Source organism: Coturnix japonica, chromosome 25 (assembly GCF_001577835.2).
Source record: "Coturnix japonica isolate 7356 chromosome 25, Coturnix japonica 2.1, whole genome shotgun sequence".
NCBI lineage: Eukaryota > Metazoa > Chordata > Aves > Galliformes > Phasianidae > Coturnix > Coturnix japonica.
The window spans coordinates 2,437,686-2,454,790 of NC_029540.1; the positions used below are offsets into that span (position 1 = coordinate 2,437,686).

Consider the following 17,105-nt stretch of genomic DNA (forward strand, 5'->3'; position numbering starts at 1 on the left):
CGGGAATAGGGGACGGGAATGGGGTCGGGAATGGGGGACGGGAATGGGGTCGGGAATAGGGGACGGGAATGGGGTCGGGAACAGGGGACGGGAATGGGGTCGGGAGGGCCGGGGGGAAGCGGGGGGGGGGAACTGCAGTAACAGCCGGACCCGCCGCACCCCCGGGCGCTGTCCACGGTGCTGAACGGAGCGTCTGTGGGGCGGAGCTGGGGGGGAACACGGAGACACCGATAGACGGACACGGAGACACGGACATGGACAGAGATGGGAACAGATGGAAACTCGGACATGGGGACAAGAGGAGACGGACGGACAAAGGAACGCGGGGATGAGGAGACACGGGAACGCAGACGGACACACGGCCATGAGGACATCAACACGGACAGACAGACGTGGGGACAGATGGGAACACGGCCACGGGGACAGCGACGTGGGGACAGACAGACGGACACGGCCGTGGACAGATGGACACGGACAGATGGACACGGGGACGGGAGGACACGGACAGACGTGGGGACACACGGGGACACGTGGGGACATGGAGGGGGGACAGCGACGGACAGACGGACACGTGGGGTGTGGACACACGGACACAGACTGTGATACGCAGTGACACACACAAACACAGTGACACACGCAGTGACACGCAGTGACACACAGTGACATACAATAACAGTGACACACACATAGAGACACACAGTGACACACAGTGACACACACAGTGACACACGCAGTGACACACACACAGACACACAGTGACATACACAGTCACACACACAGTCACACACAGTGACATGCAGTGACACACACAGTCACACACACAGTGACACACAGTGACATACAATGACATGCAGTGACACACACAGTGACACACAGTGACATACAATGACATGCAGTGACACACACAGTCACACACACAGTGGCACACAAACACAGACACACAGTGACACAGTGACATGCCGTGACACACACAGTGACATGCAGTGACATACAATGACATGCAGTGACACACAGTGACACAGTGACACACAATAACAGTGACACATACATAGAGACACGCAGTGACACACACAGTGACACACACAGTGACACAGTGACACATGCAGTGACACACACAGTCACACACGCAGTGACATGCAGTGACACACACGGTGACATACAGTGACACATGCAGTGACATAGAATGACATACAGTGACACACAGTGACACACACAATGACATACAGTGACAGACACACACGCAGTGACATACAGTGACACGCAGTGACACACGCAGTGACACAGAGACACACAGTGACACAGTGACACGCAGTGACATACAATGACATACAATGACATACAGTGACACACACTGACATGCAGTGACACACACAGTGACACACAGTCACACACAATAACAGTGACATGCAGTGACACACACAGTCACACAGTCACACATGCAGTGACACACACGCAGTAACACACACACACAGTAACACAGTGACAGACAGACACACATGCAGTGACACACAGACACACACGCAGTGACACACCCCGTTACAGTCACAGTTACACCTCGTTACAACCATCACAGCTGTATGGTTACACACACACTCCTTACACACACTCACATGGTCTCACACACACCGTGACAGGTGCTGCACACTGAAAGTCACACACACACACTCACAAACACACACGCACACTCACGCACACACACACACACACACACACACACACACACACACACACATACACACACACACACACTCACACACACACACATACACTCACACACACACTCACACACACACACACACACCATTACATGTGATACAACAGCCATAGGGTCACATACCCCCACTGCACACTCACACCATTACACCTCATTACACACTCACGGTCACACACACAACATTACAGCCACACAGTTACACACAGTTACATACAGTGGCACACACACCCCGTTACACACATACAGTTACACACACACCCCATTACATAACCCACTGCACACACAACCATTACACACACACCCCATTACACACACAAACCTCTACTACACTGTTACACACTCCCCATTACACATACACCCCATTACACATACAAACCTTTACTACACTCTTACACACTCCCTGTTACACACAAACCCCATTACACAGTTGCACACACAAGCCATTACATACGCTGCTACACACACCCCATTACTCACGCACACTGTTACACACATACCCCATTACACACCCCATTACAGTTTTACACACACAAACCTTTACTACTCTCTTACACACTCCCCATTACACACGCACCCCATTACACACAGCTACACACAGTTGCACACACAAACCATTACACACACAGTTACACCCCCCCCATTACTCACACACACCGTTACACACACACCCCCTTACACACACACACCGTTGCACACACTCCATTACACACACACACACATTCTAACGCCCCGTAACGCCGCTCACGCTGCATTACAGGGCACACACCCCGTTGCACACTCACACGATGAGCCCCATCCCCCCCATCCCACAGCGGCAGGTCACACACCCGCCGTTGCACACTTGACACGCGGTTACACGCGCACCGTCACACCCCGGCGGGGCCGTTACGCCGTTTTCCTTCCCCCCCCTCCCCGTGACGCCTCAATTCAGCCCAACATGGCGGAACCGGGACCGGCGGAACCGGGGCGGGCAGCGGCGCTGGAGGTGCGGTCAAGGCGGGGCGGGGGGAACCGGGACGGGCCACCCCGGTTGGGGACGGTGCGGTGACGCGTGTCCGTGTGTCCGTCTGACCCGCAGCCGTCCCTACGTCTGTCCTCCGAGCGGTACCTGCGGGAGCGGCCGGAGGTGGCGATGCTGCTGCGGGGGCTGCTGCGGTGCGACCCCCAAAACCCGACCCCCCCCCTACTCCTGACCCCATCCCCATCCCGAACCCCCATCCCACCCCACGCCCCCGCCACCTGATTTCTCCGTTCCCCCCCCGCCAACCATCGTCCCCCAATATCCCCCATCCTTTCCGGACCCCCACCCCCCACCCCACACCCACCCCATTTTAGGATCTAATCACCTCTTCACCCCCTCTGCCTTTATAGGGTCACTTTCTCTCCCCCCCCCACTCCCGCTGCAGGCAGTTGATGCTTCGTCGGCCTCGCAACGTCCTGGAGTTCGCTGCAGGTGGGGGGGGGGACATCGGGAGACCCCACAGCCGTTGTGGGGACAGTGAGATCCACATAAGGGGACCCCATTGGGATGGTGGGGACACAGAGGAACAGTGACACTGTGACACAGCAGGAGCCGATCCCTTTAGGGGGACAGCAGCACCCCTAAAACGGGGGGAGCATTTAGGGAGCACCACTGAGGTGTGTGGGGGTGGGAGTATTTAGGGACAAAGGTATCAAGGTGTGAGAGATCCACGTGGGGACAGTGACATCAGGGGGAAGGTGGGCAGTGGGGGCAGCAATGCTGGGGGGGGGGGATCATCTGGGAGCAGCGACATTGAAGTACAGGGACCTGGCAGCACAGTGTCCCCATCCATTGCAGAGTATTTCACGGACCCGGAGCTGCCACAGAGGATTCGGGAGCAGCTGGAGACCTCAAGGCCACCGCAGTGATGGTGACACCCTCCCCCGTGTGACACAATGGTGACAATGTGGTGCTCGTGTTTCTGTGTGGGGCTGCAGTGCTGTCAGTGGGGCTGAGCACCCACCTGGGGCTGTGTCTGGGGAGGCTGAGCCCTGTGGGGCCCTAAAACACCGACCCCCCCATTCCCAACTGCAGTCCAAACCCCAACTCTGGGCTTATCCCCAAACCTGCTCTCCACCCTTTGGGGTCAGCCCCCAAAAATCCCATTGAGGTTCCATCTAAATCCTGTTGCCTTCTGGATCCAGTTCCTGAAAACCCATTTGGGGTCGTCTCCAACTGTCTTTGGGGGTCAGCCCCCAAACCACATGCACCGCCCCACGCTCTAACCCTTTTTATTCACTCAACAAGGGTGGGGAGCAATAGGGAACATCTCCGACCCCAAAAGGAGGGAGATGTGGGGTCAGAGCAGCTCGTCCCGCCGTGCTGCCAGCAGTGCTGCCTGCTGGGCCTGCCAGTGCCGGCGCCGCTTCGTCCGTGGCCGCATGAACTCCACCACGTCCATGGGGACCCGCACCGTATCCAGCCCGTTCACCTGTGGGGTGGGGAGAGGAAGGGGGGCTGGGGGCGGCCCTACATGTTGCTGTTGATGGAGGCACCCCTCCCCCACTCCCTCTGCTCAGAGATCTCGGTGTTGCCCCAAGGAGAACCTTAAAACAAGGAGGGGGGGGAGCAGGGAGTCTCCTCCTCCCCAGCCCCAAAATCCCCAAGGGGACCAAAATCACCCTGAAATATGGGACATCCATCCCCCCAAATCCCACCAAAGTCCTACTGATGTGAGGCAGCTCCATCCCCCAAATACCACTAAGGGGTGGAAACCCCATCTTCTAAAACATTTCGGCCCAACCCCCCAAATCCCACTGATGCGGGGCAGCCCCACTCCCTGATCCCTGCTGTGGCACCAGGACACACACAGCAATGGAAGTGCAGCCCCTTCCTCACCCCCACCCCCAGTTAGTGCCTCACTTCCAATTAGCAGGACCCAAATGAGTCCCACGACGCTGACATAGATTTGGGGCCCTCAGAGACTGAAGGACCAGGCTGATGACACAGAGGGGCGGCTCTGTGTGTATGTAGGTCACAGGGATGGAATTTGGTTGCTTTTTTTCTGTGAAAAACCCCAAATCTTCCCCTTCAGCCCCCCCCCCACCGGGACTGTGGGTTCCTCTTTGGCACAGCTACAGGGCCACGGGCTCTCCCCACAACTCCCACGCTATGGGGCAGGGGATGGGGAGGCTGTGGGGTGCCGTGCACTCACCGTCACCTCACACCAGTACTCGCCCCAGCGGGTGATGGGCTCCGCAGGCAGCTTCAGCGCGTGGGGCGGCACCGAAACCCGCAGCTGCAACAGGTCAGAAGTCAGAGGGCACCACGCATGGACCAGCATCCATTCATCTTCTCAAGGCCTTCATTGAAGCCTGGAGCCCCACGGCACATGGAGCCTCCCCCGCGCCGTGGGGACGGGGAGCCTCACATCTCCGAGGGCACAACTCACGTTCTTGAGGAAGTGCCGTGCCACGATGTCAGCGTTCAGCTCCCAGCTCACGTTGTTCTTCATGCCCACCTCCAGGCGGCAGCTCCTCAGGAACCGCAGGGTCTGTGGGGTGGATGCGGCGTGGGGGTCAGAACGAGGTCAACGTGGGGCAGGGGGGGTGGCACAGGGCAGAGGTCAATGTGGGGTGAAAGGTGGGGGGCAGGAGTTGATGTGTTGGTGTGGGGCAGGGGGGTCGATATGGGGGGGTCGATATGGGGCAAACCCCCACACTCACCCTCTCTCCACTCTGCGTTTGAACCGCCTCCATCTGCCCCACCTGGTTCTGCAGCAAGAAAAAAGATCAGGATCAAACCCAATGCACAAGTTCTCCGTGCTCCAAAGGTCCCCCAGACCACCCCCCTCCTCTGATCAGTCATTAACAGCAGGGCGGTTGATGAAGCAGCTCATTACGTGGCTCACCTGCTTCTCCTCCTCGAACAGCCGGCGGTTCTCAGGCGACGCGTACACAGCCAGGCCCTGCGGCAGCAGCCGGTTGCGCCCCATGGATTTCTTCACAGAAACAATGTCCCCACGGTTCCCCAGACCTGTGTGGACAGCGAGGGGCAGCGCCCCACAACCTGCTGTGATCCCAAACCCCGTCCATTGAACTCACGCTCAGAGCAGCGGCTCTAAAAGAAACTGCGCCTTCACGTTGAACCTGATGGTGTTTTGTTGGGTTCTTTTCAATGGGTTTCTTTCTCTTTTGGAAAGGAAGAAGATGTGGAAGAGTCCAACCAACCCCTGGGCGCTACAGCAGAACAACTCCAACATGGGGCTGTGCTGATGGAGAGCTGCTCTGCAGGGAAGGCCCCAGGGGTCCTGGCTGCCCAATATAGCACCACCCAGGTTGGAAAAGACCTCAAAGATCACCACGTCCAACCACAGCCTCACCATAGTGCCCTAACTCTAACAACCCTCCACTAAATCACATCCCTGAGCACCACATCCAAACGTCCAACTTGAACTTACCCTGCTGCAACCTGAGGCCATTTCCCCTCGTCCTGTCACTTGTCACCAGTGAGAAGAAACCTGCCCCACTCTCACTGTAAGAACCTTTCAGATACTGAAAGAGAGCAATAAGAGACTGAACTGCCCCAGCTCCCTCAGCCTCTCCTCACAGGGCTGATTCTCCAAGCCCTTCACGAGCCTTGTTGCCCTTCTCTGGACCTGCTCCAGCACCTCCATGTCCTTTCTGTGCTGATGTGCCCAAAACTGAACACAGAACTCAAGGTGGGACCTCACCAATGCTGAGTTCAGGGGCAGGATGACTTCCCTAGTGCTGCTCACCATTGCTGATACAAGCAAGAACCCCCTGGGCCCCCCGGCCAACCGGGCAAAACGCCGGCCCAATTTCAACCCAACGGCCAACAGCACACCAAGGTCCCTTTCTATCAGGCAACTTCCCAGCCACAGCTCCCCAGACCCGCAGTGTTGCCTGGGGTTGTTGTGACCAAAATGCAGGACCCGACACTTGGTCCCATTGAAACTCACGCCGTTAACCTTGGCCCATCCATCCAGTCTATCCAGGTCCCTCTGTAGTACCCTTCACCCCTCCAGCAGACCAACACTCCCTCCCACCTTGATGCCGTCTGCGATGGTCTGCAGATGAACCCCAGCCCCTCTTACCCTCCACCGCCTGCGTCAGGATCAGCTCCAGCTCCCCCCGTGGCAGATGTTTGCCGTCCTCCACCAGCCGATACACCCGGTACCGCCGGTGCCGGGCGCGGGGGGGCCGCCCCTCTTTGCTGAGCGGAACCTTCCACCAGCGTTCCACCACCACCGTGTCCTGCGGGGAGAAACAGGGGGTTCAGCACAGCGGGGGTGGGTCCAACACAGCAGGGTCAGGGCCACCCGCTGCTCCACAGAATCACAGAATTGACCCGGGTTGGAAGGGACCTCAAGATCATGTAGTTCCAACCCCCCTGCCTGGCAGGGCCACCAAAACATACACATTTATTAGATCAGGTTGCCCAGGCCCCGTCCAACCTGGCCTTAACACCTCCAAGGACGGGCATCACACAACCTCCCTGGGCAGCCTGTCCAGGGCCTAACCACTCTCCTAGTTAAAGAACTTCCCCTAACATCCAACTAAATCTTCCCTCTTTTAACTAAAACATTTCCCGTGTCTGCTCTATGTCAGCCCTTTCCAAGAGTTTACTCCCCTCCTGGCAGTTAAGTTCCCCTTCAGGTATTGAAAGGCTGCAGTGAGGTCACCCCGCAACCTTCTCCAGGCTGAACTGAAGATTCCGCAAGTCAGAACAAACCCAGCTCCCTCAGCCTGTCCTCATAGGGAGGTGCTCCACCCCCTGATCATCTTCCTGTCCCTCCTCCGACCTTTCCCAAAAATCTCCATGTCTTTTTTGTACTGAGGGCTCCACACCTGGACACAGTACAACATGGCCTCACAAGAGAGAGTAGAGAGGACAACCCCTCCCAACCCTGCTGACCCAATATCCCTGCTGACCCTATCCCTGCCCCCATAGACCCCCCCCCATAGGCCGGCCCAGTCCACTGCCGCCCCGACCCAGTTCCATCATGGCCCACTCCCCCCCATTCCCCTCGCAGACCCCGGAACCGCCCCGTGCTCTGTGCTCCCCCCCGGCTCCCCCCGCCCTTACCCGCACATGGCTGAGGCTGAACGCCCGCCCCGCCGCCCCCAGCAGCAGCGCGCAGCCCCGCGCCCACAGCGGGCCCAACATGGCGGCTCCAACATGGCGGCTCCGGACCCGGCCCGAGGACCCCTCCCCAGCACGGGGCTGCCCGCGGCGCGCCTGCGCCACAACCACGCTGAGCTGCTCACTGCGCCTGCGCAGAAAAGCACACCGAGAGCTGCCCACTGCGCCTGCGCACAAAGAGAACTGCCTCCCCCCACCCCCCACGCGGAGCCGTGGGGTATCACCGCATCCCCCCCCCACACGCCATCTGTCCCCGCACCATCTCCTGCATTCACTGCCCTCTGGGCTTTATTCAACCAGGAAACCGAACAGGCTCTTCCCCTCGGCGGGGTGAAAACAACAACCAAACCGCAGCCCAACAATGTGAAAGGCAAACCAACCCCACACACACACCCCCCCCCAAAGGTGGGCACAGCATCACCCACCCATAGGGAACAGCAGGAACCAGGCCCTGGGGACCCTTATGGCTTCCAGAGAGGGGCCGAGGCAGCCCTAAGTGAGATATGGGCACAGCTCCATGGGGTACAGATGGAAGATGGAAACCAGTTCAAAGATGGTGGCGTGGAGGTGGAACTGGTGGTGAAAGCGGCGCTGTGGGTGCAGGACGTGCTGTGGAATGAGGCTGTGGAATGGGGCAGGCACTTGACTTCTCAACACGCATCCAACACTGTGGTTAACAGGAGTACAAACGGCTCTGTGGGATCCGTGCACACCATCAGCCCTCATAGCCCCGATGCTTTGGGGTCACTGATGGTTCTGCTCTATGTCCCTCCACAAAGGGAGGCAGGGTGGGGGGGTGGGAGTTGCCATTCCCCCCTTCTGTGCCCCACCAGCCCCATTTCCAGCCCCAGGAGCAGCTCGGCAGGGACTCACTGAGGTCAGGGCATCACAACGGGGAAGCTCTGCCCTGGCACTGCGCTGTCACCGCTGCTGGTCATCGAGGCACCTCCTGCACAGTGATAAACCCCACAGCGCTGTCACAGCCCATAGACCCACCCCACGGTGCCACCTGTACAGGGGTATGGCCCTACTGTGCCACCATGGGGCAGCCATACCTTGTGGGGCTCTGCCTTCCTCTTCACCCCCAGAGCTGATGGGGATGGAGCTGGGGAAGGGGCTGGCCCCAGACCGGGGGCTACTGAAGACAGAGAAGTTGGTGTAGGGTGTGGAGTCGGTGCAGAAGACAGAACCTGAGTCCCCACTGGAGAGGGACGGGCGGCTGCTGGCAGAGAGGGCTCCACTCCAGGCGATGGAACACGGCACTTCAGGTGTCACGGTGTGGTGGGTTCCAGGGCCCCCAAGGGCTGTTGTTGTGGGGCACCAGGAGCCGGAGCTGGGCTGGGCCTCACCGTCATCCCTCTGAGGCTGTGAGGAAGCGGAAGGGCCAAGCAGCAGCCCCGGGGCTGGGGGCTCTGCATTGCCCTGGAGCCGCTCAGGGCTCTCATCTATGGGCCAAAGGAGGGGGTGGGTCAGGCACTGCTTCCCCTGCAGAGCTCAGCCCGGTGCCCCGCAGCTCCTGCTGCTGCTCCTCATGGCACCTCACTGCAAGACTGCACTCCCCAGGGCTCACAGACCCCTTTGGAGCTCTTACAGGTGCCCACATCCTGAGCTGGAAAGAGACAACACGGGCAGGGGGCTCTGCACAGCCCCTAGTACTGAGCTCAGCACCCAGAGGCCAAGAACCACAGCTTCAGTGGCTGCCAGGGCCCTGAAGGACTACCAGCAACCCCCCCCCAGGGGGCATCAGGGCATCACCCTGTGTCTCCTTTCACCCCAAACAAGGCCCTTTGCACCGGGAGACATGGCTGGAATTGGGGTCAGCCCCACAGAGCTCACCCAGCAGGCTGATGCAGGACAGGGTCAGTGGTGTGGCGCTGGGGCTCGGCGGCAGCTCTGAAAGGAGGCTCTCAAGGGAGGTGCACACCATGTCCTCCTGCACAAGGGGTTGTGGGGGAGAGCTGTGTTAACCCCACAGGGTTAGGGTAGGGTTAGGGTTAGGGTTAGGCAGAAGGGTGAAACTCCCTACTCTAAGGATGACCCAGAACAAAATATGGGGAGAGAAAAGGTGCCATCAGAGCCCTGCTGTCCCCCGTCCCACCACAGCTCCACTCACTGGTGTCTCCACTGCACCCTCTGTCACTGGCAGTGGGAATCCACCCCCTTCCTCCTCCTGCTCCTGGTGGGGCTGCAGCACAGCATGGCCCAGCCGTACCAGTTCAGCCCCAATATCGAGGCTCTGTGGGGAAATGAGAGGAAGATGAAGGACACCAAACCCCGGCGAGGAGACAGGAGGGGAGCAGCGAAGCACGGGGTTCACCTCGCCACAGTGGACGTCAAACAGCGCGATGCGTGGCCACGTGCACAGCCCAGCCTGGGTGTAGCTGGAGATTTTGGCCACCAGTGGCTTCCACTGGGCGCAGTGGGTGAGGCTCTCAAAAGCGTCCAGCGCTGCCTCTTCCCACTGCTCCCCTGCAGGACGGCTGGGGGTGAACAGCACCGAGAGGGAAGCGGGCTCTGAAGAGCCACCCACGCTCCTCCTGCACTCACCCACAGGCATGATCCCAGCCAGGCTACACTCAACGGCCTGGAAGGGCAGGCTCAGGAAATCGCTCCTGGTGGGGAGAAAGCAGCAGGCTGAGGGTGAGGGCAACTGGGATGTACACTGCCGTCCTAAGGACATCCCCAGCCCTGCTGCCTCCTGCCTCCTGCCCCTTCCTCCCACACTCACCTCAGCACTCGCAGAGCCTCAAGGGGCGCCTCCCCGTTGTCCCCAAAATCCACATAGTAGAGGTCCAAGTTGCCATTCTCCAGCGTGCCCAGCACCTGAGCCCGGTACCAATTGCTGCTGCCCGTGTATGGAGCTGCCACGATGTCCCCTGCCTGCACGGCCGCCAGCTCTGCCTGCAGGGACACAATATGCCATGTCCTCCAGTGCCAGGATGGGCGAGGGGATGAGAATGGTGTCTCCCTGGGAGCCTCACCACGCAGTCGCTGCTCTCATAGTGCTGCGTCATCTCCGAAATCAGCTTGTCCAGCTGCAGGCTGCGCTCGCCAATGATCTGGATCCAGAAATGGTTGGGGTTTTCGGTAGCTGAGACGTAGACCTCCATGTGCTCATTTGGATGGAAGCTAAAATCGGGGCTGGGAACTGCAGGATAGGACAGAGCGAAAGGGCGGATGGTTAGACTGGATGATCTCAGTCATCTTTTCCAGTCTAAATGGTTCTGTGATTCTATGACACGTGGATCCCACCCGAGGACACATCATGTGGCACCCTGAGAGAGGCTGGAGCAAACCAGAGCCCCACAAAGCCCTCATTCTCCATGTGACAGCCCAGCAGCACAAGGGGCTTGAGGAGGGGTGGGAAAACCTTCCTCGCAGCACAGATTCCTCATTGCAACCCAAAGACGATCCCAGAAGCTCTCACCTTCAAATTTTGGCACCGCTGTCGGCTCTTCCACTACCTCACTCCCATCCTGTAGCTCCTCCACAGCCGCCCCCCCTGGCAGAGAGCCCCCATTCCCAGCATCGTGCTCCCCATTAGGCAGCAGCGACGCTTCCCTGCGGCTGCCCAGGGGCTCCTTGCGGCGGCTCCGCAGCACCGCGGTCTGAGCCAGCTCCTGGCGGAACACTGTATCCTCCATCAGCTTCTCCATGATGAGTTTCTGGGGAGAAAACAAGAGGAGAGCACGGGGGTCTCATACCACGAGCCCTCTCGGGGAGGGGGTGGGAGGCTGCCCCAGCGCTCACCTTGGCCGCATCCACCTCCTGTCGCGTCCCTGAGATCTGGATGAGCCGCATCGGTGCCAGCTTGGCCTCGGCCTGGTGCTGGCACTGCACCTGGGCTCCAGAGCTGCGGCAGATGCGGCGGACGGTCTCACCGCCATGACCTGCGGGACGCAGAGAGAACCAAGAGGTGTGAGGGGGGATTTACATCACCCCTCTCTCACCGTGCCCTCACCCTAAGACGGGCTGCTCGAAGGGATGGGGGCCACACCAATGATCCTCCCGACAGCTCTCTGTGGCACGTGGAGCTGCTCCGACACCGGCGTGCTCTCCACCACAATCTGGTGCACGGCAGCTTTGGCTCTGCACACTTGGCTGGGGGAACCCGAGATCAGCAGCAGCCGCTCCTCACCATCAGCTTCCTCCTCCAGGTCGATCCGAGCCCCCGTCTCCTGCTGTAGCTGCACGGGGCACCCCATAGTAGCCCCCCAATCCCATCGGGACGCCTCCACACCCCATAGGAGCGACTCTCACCCTTCGGATGGTGGCTCCCTTCCGACCGATGATGGCTCTCGCCGCCACCCGCGGGACGCGCAGCTCCGCCTGCAGCTCCTCCGCTCCCACCGTGGGGACGTGAAGCTCTGGCCGGGATGGGGGGCGGCCATTGAGGGTCTCGGGGGGTCGGGGGCCGCAACAGGGGGGTGCGGGGGTGGTACGGCCAGGGGGGACACGGGTTGAACGGGCAGAGTGTAAGAGGAAGGGGCAGAATGGAAGGGGAAGGGGCAGAATGTAAGGGGAAGGGGCAGAGCAGCGGGGGCGGCAGCTCGGGGGGGCTCATGGCACCCACCTCGGCCCTCCCGGTACCGCCGGTACACGATGTACAGCACGGTGGCTCCGGCGGGGAGGCCCAGCAGAACCGCCACCTTCTGCAGGCCGCTCAGCCCGGCCCAGCCGCCCCGCTCCGACGGCATCGCCGCGCCGGTACCGGAATTCGGAACTCTCCGGGCCCTTCAGACCCGTTCGGGCCCCGTTAGGTCCCGTTAGGTCCCGTTAGGCCCAACCAGGCCCGGTTCCGTCGCGCCGCCGCCTCACGCAGCCCGCCGCCGCCTCAGGGCCCGGCCCTCCCCGCCATCCAGCCAATTAAAACCTCCGCTCCTCTAATCCCAGCCAATCAGCGCCCGCCAAGCGATGGCCAATCCGCTCTCAGCGCGGTGGGGAAGGAAGGCGGAGCCGAGCGCCGGTCCTGGGAATAAAGCGGCCAATCGACGCCGCCGGGTGGAGCCTCGCAGCCAATCAGAGGGCGGCAGGGAGGCAGAGAGGACCATTGCGGGGAGGGGGAGTTGCCATGGGGTGGGGGGGGGTTAAGGTTAGAGTTAGGGTCAGAGTCAGGGTCAGGGTCAGGGTTAGAGTTAGGGTTAGGGTCTGGGTTAGGGTTAGGTTTAGGGTCAGAGTCAGGTTCAGGGTCAGGGTTAGAGTTAGGGTTAGGGTCTGGGTTAGGGTTAGGTTTAGGGTCAGGGTCAGGGTCAGGGTTAGGGTTAGGATCAGGGTTAGGGTTAGGGTCAGGGTTAGGTTTAGGGTTAGGGTTAGGGTTAAGATCCCGTGACTGAGGGCAGCAGAGAGCCCTCAGAGTGGGATTTGGAGAGGAGGAGGTTGGGGGGGGGCATCCTATAGGATTATCTGCATCCAACCCATGACGTCCTACAGCCCCATCATGGCAACCCTACAGCTCCATCATGGCAACCCTACAGCCCCATCATGGCAACCCTACAGCCCCATCATGGCACCCTACAGCTCCATCATGGCACCCTACAGCCCCTCCATGGCACCTTACAGCCTCACCGTGGCACCCTACAGCCCCATCCTGGCATCCTACAGCTCCATACTGGCACCCTACAGCCCCATCGTGGCACCGTACAGCCTCACCATGACACCCTACAGCCCCATCATAGCGCACTAAAGCCCCATTATGGCACCGTACAGCCCCACCATGGCACCCTACAGCCCCATCATGGCACCCTACAGCCCCATCATAGCACCCTACAGACCCACCGTGGCACCCTACAGCCCGACCATGTCACGCTACAGCCCCATCGTGGCACCCTACAGCCCCACCATGTCACCCTACAGCCCCATCATAGAACCCTACAGTCCCATCGTGGCACCCTACAGCCCCACTGTGCATCCCTACAGCCCCACTGTGCATCCCTACAGCCCCACTGTGCATCCCTACAGCCCCACTGTGCATCCCTACAGCCCCATCACAGAACCCTACAACCCCATCATAGAACCCTACAGCCCCACCGTGGCACCCTACAGCCCCATCATGGCACCCTACAGCCCCACCATGGCACCCTACAGTCCCATCGTGGCACCCTACAGCCCCACCGTGGCACCCTACAGTCCCATCGTGGCACCCTACAGCCCCACCATGGCACCCTACAGTCCCATCGTGGCATCCTACAGCCCCATCGTGGCACCTTACAGCTCCATCATAGCACCCTACAGCTCCGTCTTAGCACCTTACAGCCCCATCGTGGCACCCTACAGCTCCATCGTGGCACCTTGCAGCCCCATCGTGGCACCCTACAGCTCCATTGTGGCACCTTGCAGCCCCATCATAGCAAACTACAGCCCCATTGTAGCGCCCTACAGCCCCACCGTGGCACCCTACAGCCCCATTATGGCACCCTACAGCCCCATTTTAGCACCCTACAGCCCCATCGTGGCACCCTACAGCCCCATCATAGCACCCTACAGCTCCATCCTGACACCCTACAGCCCCATCGTGGCACCTTACAGCCCTGTGGGTCCCCCCGCTCCGGATATCCCACGATCCCGCCTCCCCCCCCCCCAACACGCATGAAGACACCGTTCCCTTCCGCACACCTTTATTCCCAGCCGTGATACCGGTTGGCCACGCAGCACCCATGGGGAAGGGAAAGGGGAGGGGGGGGGTGAGGGTCTCAGCGGGGGGATTCCGGCTCCGGGGCGAAGAGCTCCCGGTACAGCGGGGGGAAGGCGGACAGCGGCGCCGCGGGGCGCAGGCGGCGGAAGGTCTGGAGCTGCTCCACGTGCTGGGAGCACAGCGCCCGCAGGCGGCACAACGGCGGCAGCTGGAGCGGGGAGAAGAGGGAAGAGTAGCCCAGGGATTCCATGTGTCCCATCCCAATAGCACCCCGTGTCCCATAGCACCCCAATGGCCCCCTACACCCCACGTTCCATGGCACCCCAATGGCACTGTGTCACACCCATGGCAGCCCACATCCCATGGCACCCCATGACACCCACCACCCCGTGGCACCCCACGGTACCCGATAACACACGGCATCCCACCCCCCGTCCCCACACCCTGTGTCCCCGCCCCCCGTGCCCTATCCCCCCCTTTGTGTCCCCATCCCCTCATCCCTCCCTTTACCCCCCCCCCCGTCCCCCATCCCCCCCCCATGTCCCCACCTTGGCCAGCAGCCCCTCTCGCTGCGTCCTGCGCAGCAGCAGCCTAAAGGCCACCTCCAGGCGTCCCTGCAGCCGAGCCACCTTCCCTGGGTCCTGCAGCCACGGTCGGGCTGGTGACAGAGACAGTGTGTGAGGTTGGGGTGGGATGGGGATGGGGATGGCCAAGGATGGGGACAGGGACTGGGGATGGAGGGGACATGGATAAGGATGAGGAGTGGGGTCAGGGATGGCTAATGATGGGGACAAGGGCAGGTTGAGGTCAGTGCCGGTGACAGGGACACGGATGGAAACAGAACTAAGGCCGTGACCGTGGCATGGTGCTGCAGTGGGGACAGCAGGACAGGAAAGGGGACGGCCCTGGGGATGGGACACGGGGCTGCCAATGGTGACATCCACCAGATGGCACCGGAGATGGGGACACCCAACCCCCCCACCCAGCACCCACCCCGGGATAAAGCTTGGGCCATTTGGGCACACCCCAAGGGAGGGACATGGGGACAGGGGGTGGTTGGTCCCTCACTAGCATTGATGAGGACGATGGCACTGAATAGGGCCACCTCCCCCTCTGAGCAGCGCAGAGCACAGAGGTTTTGTGCAAAGTCGAAGATGGAACCGATGAGCTCGGGGCAGCCTGTGGGAACCCTCGTTAGCAGTCCCATAACAACACGTCCCCACATCCCCAGCATCCCCAATGTCCCAAGCCCTACCCAGCGACCTGAAGAGCTCGGCACCAGCGTACTTGCCCTCGAAGAACACGGTCCGGTTGTCGGGGTTGAAGGCCCGGCACATCCGCACCAGCACCACCTCCATGGCGCCTGCCACCGCCACCGAGATGGGGACAGCAACGGTGGCACCGGGACGGACAGGGATGGGCCCCATGAGTCAGCTTGGGACTCAGCTTGTGTCCCTGTGGCACCAGCCTTTGGGGACTGCCACCTCCCCAGCAGGGGCTGTCACCCCCCACATGGACATCTTTGGGACTGCCACCTCCCCACAGGGCCCCTTGGCACTTCCACCTCACCAAGGGGGTCAGAGTGGTCCTTGGCAACTCTCACTTCCCCAGTGGAACCAGACCAACCCCATAAGCACCGCCACCTCCCACAGGGGACTGGAGCATCCCATTGCCATGGGGCTGGGGACAGGGAGGCAGGGATAGGAGATAAGGAAAGGGCACAGCCCCCTACCAGCCTTGAGGAGGACGATCTGGTCATTCTGGCAGAGCTCCATGAAGCCACGCAGCCTCTTGGCAAACTCCACCACGCTCTGGATGGCCTCGGTGAGCCGGCACGCGCAGCGCTGCCACATCTCCTCCGGCAGCTGCAGCACCCGAGGCCACATCCCCGGGGGGGTCAGAGCAGTCCCTGGGGGCTGTCAGCTCCCCAGAGGGACCTTTGGAGACTGTCACATCCCCAGGGGGCTCATAGGGGACCATTACTTTCCCCACGGGACTGTCACCTCCCCAGGGGATTCAGAACGGTCCTTAGGGGTTGTCACTTCCCCGGTGGGAGCCATGGGAATGTCACACCTTCTTAATAGGACCCACGGGACTGCCCACCTCTCCAATCAGACCCATAGCATCGTCACCTCCCCACTAAGGTCAGTATGGTTCTTGGGGACTGTCACTTCCTCATTGGGACCCTTGGGACTGTCACACATCCTTAACAGGACCCCTGAGGACTGACACCTCTCCATTCAGACCCTTGGGACTGTCACCCCCCCCATGGGGACCCGTGATGCTCCCCTCACCTTCTTCTGGAAGGCACAGACCTCCTCCCGGCTGAAGGTTTCCCTGCGGCGCAGCTGCAGCTCCTCGGCACGCAGCTGGCACGTCTCACGGTGCGATGCCAGCACGCTCTGTGTCAGCAGCTCTGGGGGATGTGGGGACATCATGGGGGACATGGAGACAGGGGAGGGACAAGGACATGGTCCCCAAGGCGCCAGGTCCTGGAGCCAGCTGTGAATGGAGCCGGGTCCCACCAGGATGTGGCACCCAGGGGTGATGGAGCCAGATCCCATTAACACTGAGCAGCCAGGGGTGATGGAGCCAGATCCCATTAACACTGAGCAGCCAGGGGTGATGGAGCC

At 60.7% G+C, this 17,105-nt stretch overlaps 4 protein-coding genes across 5 annotated transcripts in view; 1 reads left to right on the forward strand and 3 right to left on the reverse strand.

Moving 5' to 3' along the window:
- The first annotated feature begins 2,377 nt into the window (after positions 1–2,377).
- On the forward strand, positions 2,378–3,654 carry RIIAD1 (regulatory subunit of type II PKA R-subunit domain containing 1). Its single transcript, XM_015884728.2, has 4 exons — positions 2,378–2,699; positions 2,793–2,869; positions 3,121–3,167; positions 3,534–3,654. The coding sequence occupies exons 1-4, from the start codon at positions 2,652–2,654 to the stop codon at positions 3,602–3,604; spliced, it is 243 nt and encodes an 80-aa protein (XP_015740214.1). The 5' UTR covers positions 2,378–2,651; the 3' UTR covers positions 3,605–3,654.
- A 297-nt stretch (positions 3,655–3,951) lies between these two features.
- Positions 3,952–7,937, reverse strand: MRPL9 (mitochondrial ribosomal protein L9). The gene is made up of 7 exons (XM_015884727.1): positions 7,785–7,937; positions 6,793–6,952; positions 5,587–5,711; positions 5,402–5,449; positions 5,128–5,229; positions 4,891–4,974; positions 3,952–4,167 (listed from the first exon to the last, which is right to left on the reverse strand). Exons 1-7 carry the CDS (start codon positions 7,863–7,865, stop codon positions 4,036–4,038), a joined length of 732 nt encoding a protein of 243 aa, XP_015740213.1. The 5' UTR covers positions 7,866–7,937; the 3' UTR covers positions 3,952–4,035.
- A 165-nt stretch (positions 7,938–8,102) lies between these two features.
- On the reverse strand, positions 8,103–12,699 carry TDRKH (tudor and KH domain containing). Of its 2 annotated transcripts, none has more exons than XM_015884731.2 (14): positions 12,415–12,699; positions 12,102–12,208; positions 11,839–12,028; positions 11,592–11,731; positions 11,269–11,506; positions 10,823–10,989; positions 10,570–10,742; positions 10,389–10,453; positions 10,159–10,310; positions 9,955–10,077; positions 9,678–9,774; positions 8,897–9,286; positions 8,715–8,790; positions 8,103–8,508 (listed from the first exon to the last, which is right to left on the reverse strand). In XM_015884731.2, the coding sequence occupies exons 1-13, from the start codon at positions 12,536–12,538 to the stop codon at positions 8,720–8,722; spliced, it is 2,037 nt and encodes a 678-aa protein (XP_015740217.1). In that variant the 5' UTR covers positions 12,539–12,699; the 3' UTR covers positions 8,103–8,508; positions 8,715–8,719. The 2 variants fall into 2 exon arrangements, with proteins under 2 accessions (XP_015740217.1, XP_015740218.1); XM_015884732.2 differs by having other exon boundaries at positions 8,103–8,535.
- Positions 12,700–14,438: 1,739 nt separating this feature from the next.
- RORC (RAR related orphan receptor C) overlaps positions 14,439–17,105 on the reverse strand; it is a 10,396-nt gene continuing 7,729 nt past the window's right edge. Inside the window, exons 4-9 of the mRNA XM_015884653.2 lie at positions 16,767–17,104; positions 16,205–16,337; positions 15,728–15,835; positions 15,541–15,651; positions 15,021–15,130; positions 14,439–14,680 (exon numbers count right to left, since the gene is read on the reverse strand). Coding sequence (XP_015740139.2) covers positions 14,531–14,680; positions 15,021–15,130; positions 15,541–15,651; positions 15,728–15,835; positions 16,205–16,337; positions 16,767–17,104 — 950 coding nt within the window. The 3' untranslated portion in view covers positions 14,439–14,530. The remainder of the gene's footprint in view (positions 14,681–15,020; positions 15,131–15,540; positions 15,652–15,727; positions 15,836–16,204; positions 16,338–16,766; position 17,105) is intronic.